Source organism: Antrostomus carolinensis, unplaced genomic scaffold, assembly GCF_000700745.2.
Source record: "Antrostomus carolinensis isolate BGI_N321 unplaced genomic scaffold, ASM70074v2 scaffold32068, whole genome shotgun sequence".
NCBI classification, from domain to species: domain Eukaryota; kingdom Metazoa; phylum Chordata; class Aves; order Caprimulgiformes; family Caprimulgidae; genus Antrostomus; species Antrostomus carolinensis.
Window position 1 is genome coordinate 4,792 of NW_010332851.1, and position 1,630 is coordinate 6,421.

General features: G+C 62.4%; 1 protein-coding gene across 1 annotated transcript in view; it reads left to right on the plus strand.

The window, feature by feature from the left end:
• Nucleotides 1–1,630, plus strand: part of LOC104529375 (digestive cysteine proteinase 1) — a gene marked incomplete at its 5' end in the record, with an annotated part of 4,665 nt that overhangs the window by 1,003 nt on the left and 2,032 nt on the right. The window contains 3 exon segments of the mRNA XM_010173668.2: nucleotides 395–638; nucleotides 712–907; nucleotides 1,025–1,218. Coding sequence (XP_010171970.1) covers nucleotides 395–638; nucleotides 712–907; nucleotides 1,025–1,218 — 634 coding nt within the window.

Consider the following 1,630-nt stretch of genomic DNA (forward strand, 5'->3'; position numbering starts at 1 on the left):
TGGGTGGTGGGGACAGCAAGGTGTCACCAAGCTGGACACTGAGCCAGATACGTGCCCGTGGGGTGAGAGCTTGGAAACACACAGGGAAGGATTTTGGAGGGGGGTGCAGCCAGGTCCCCCCCACTATGGGTGCACAGTGGGGTGACCCCAGGCACTGCTGAGCCGGACGGGGGGTCTGTCCTATGTTACACCCCAAATCCTTACCCCGCTCCCCACCCTCTGTGTGGCTGTGTCCCAAGGGCCACGTCACTGCTGGATCCATCCCGAGATCCCTGTGTGGGCTGGTGCAAGGTGCTGTACCTGTGAAGGGGCTGGGGGCGGGGACAGAGCGAGTGCAGGGGGGTGATGTGGGGTCCCCGCCCAGAGCCCCATTCCCTGATGCCACATCCCCCAGTTCCTGCGGGAGGAGTATTACCAGGGCCGGTACTGCGCCGTCTGGCAGAACATCACCCGTTGGGCACAGAAGAAGAACGTCTACACCCTTTGGGTGACCAACTCCAGCTGTGGGGTGGCCCCCGTCCACTATGAGATGCGGGGCTACAACAGCTTGCTGGGCTCCCACTACGACAAGTACGAGATCTCCTACATCGAATTTGACAACAGCTTCCCCCCCTCCATCTTCGACCCCCCCATCAACGGTGAGTTGGGTTGGGACCCCCCATCCTGCCCACAAGGCTTTGACATGATGGCACCCCCCTCGTTGCTCCCCAGAGACAAAGAAGTGTGGGGACCTGCCGGGGAATGCAGTGGAGCACCGGGTGTTGGCAAACCCCATGGAGGACTTGGTGGGACGGCACCAACCATGGGCCCATGAGGTTTTCCATCACTACCGTAGGCAGTTGGGGTGGCGATACGGCTCCGTGCGGGAGCTGGAGCACAGGCAGAGCATCTTCGTGCACAACATGAGGTACAGGCAGATCAGGGGGGTGAAGTCAACCCCCACTTTGGGGAGTTCTCTTCATCCTTGGGGAGCTGCGTTGGTGCCACAGTGGGAGGTGACATTGGTGACAGTTGATGGTGGCAGGTTCGTGCACTCGAGGAACCGCGCCGCGCTCTCCTACACACTGGCGCTGAACCACCTGGCCGACCGCACGCCCCAGGAACTGGCTGCTCTGCGGGGCCGTCGCCGGAGCGGGGCTCCCAACAACGGGCAGCCCTTCCCCACCCAGCTCTACACCGGCCTCATCCTGCCCGAGAGCCTGGACTGGCGCATGTACGGTGGGTGTGGGGTCAGGGACACGGTGGGGGTCTCACCGTTGGGGTGGTGTGAGGCTGTGACATGGAGGGTGTGAGTTCTCCTCATCCTGGCCAATGCAAAGTCCAGCTGAGGTGCCACCTCCTTCCCTGTCACCACATTGGGGAGCCCGTGTGGCTGTGCTGTCCCTTGGGACCCCCATCTCCCTGAGGACCCCACTCTGCTCCGTGGCTGGAAGATGCAGGAAGGGCTCATCCAACAAGGGGCAGCTTGGCTGGCACTTGACCCTTGATCAGTTTGGTGACCCAGATGTGAGGTGGTGCTACATCTGGCATCCACTTGTGTCCCTGTCAGCTGGGAGTGGCACCCCCAGAGCTTGCCCCAGCCCAAGGGCAGGGTTCCCACAGGTTTGCTGGTCCATTTGCCCCCCACCCC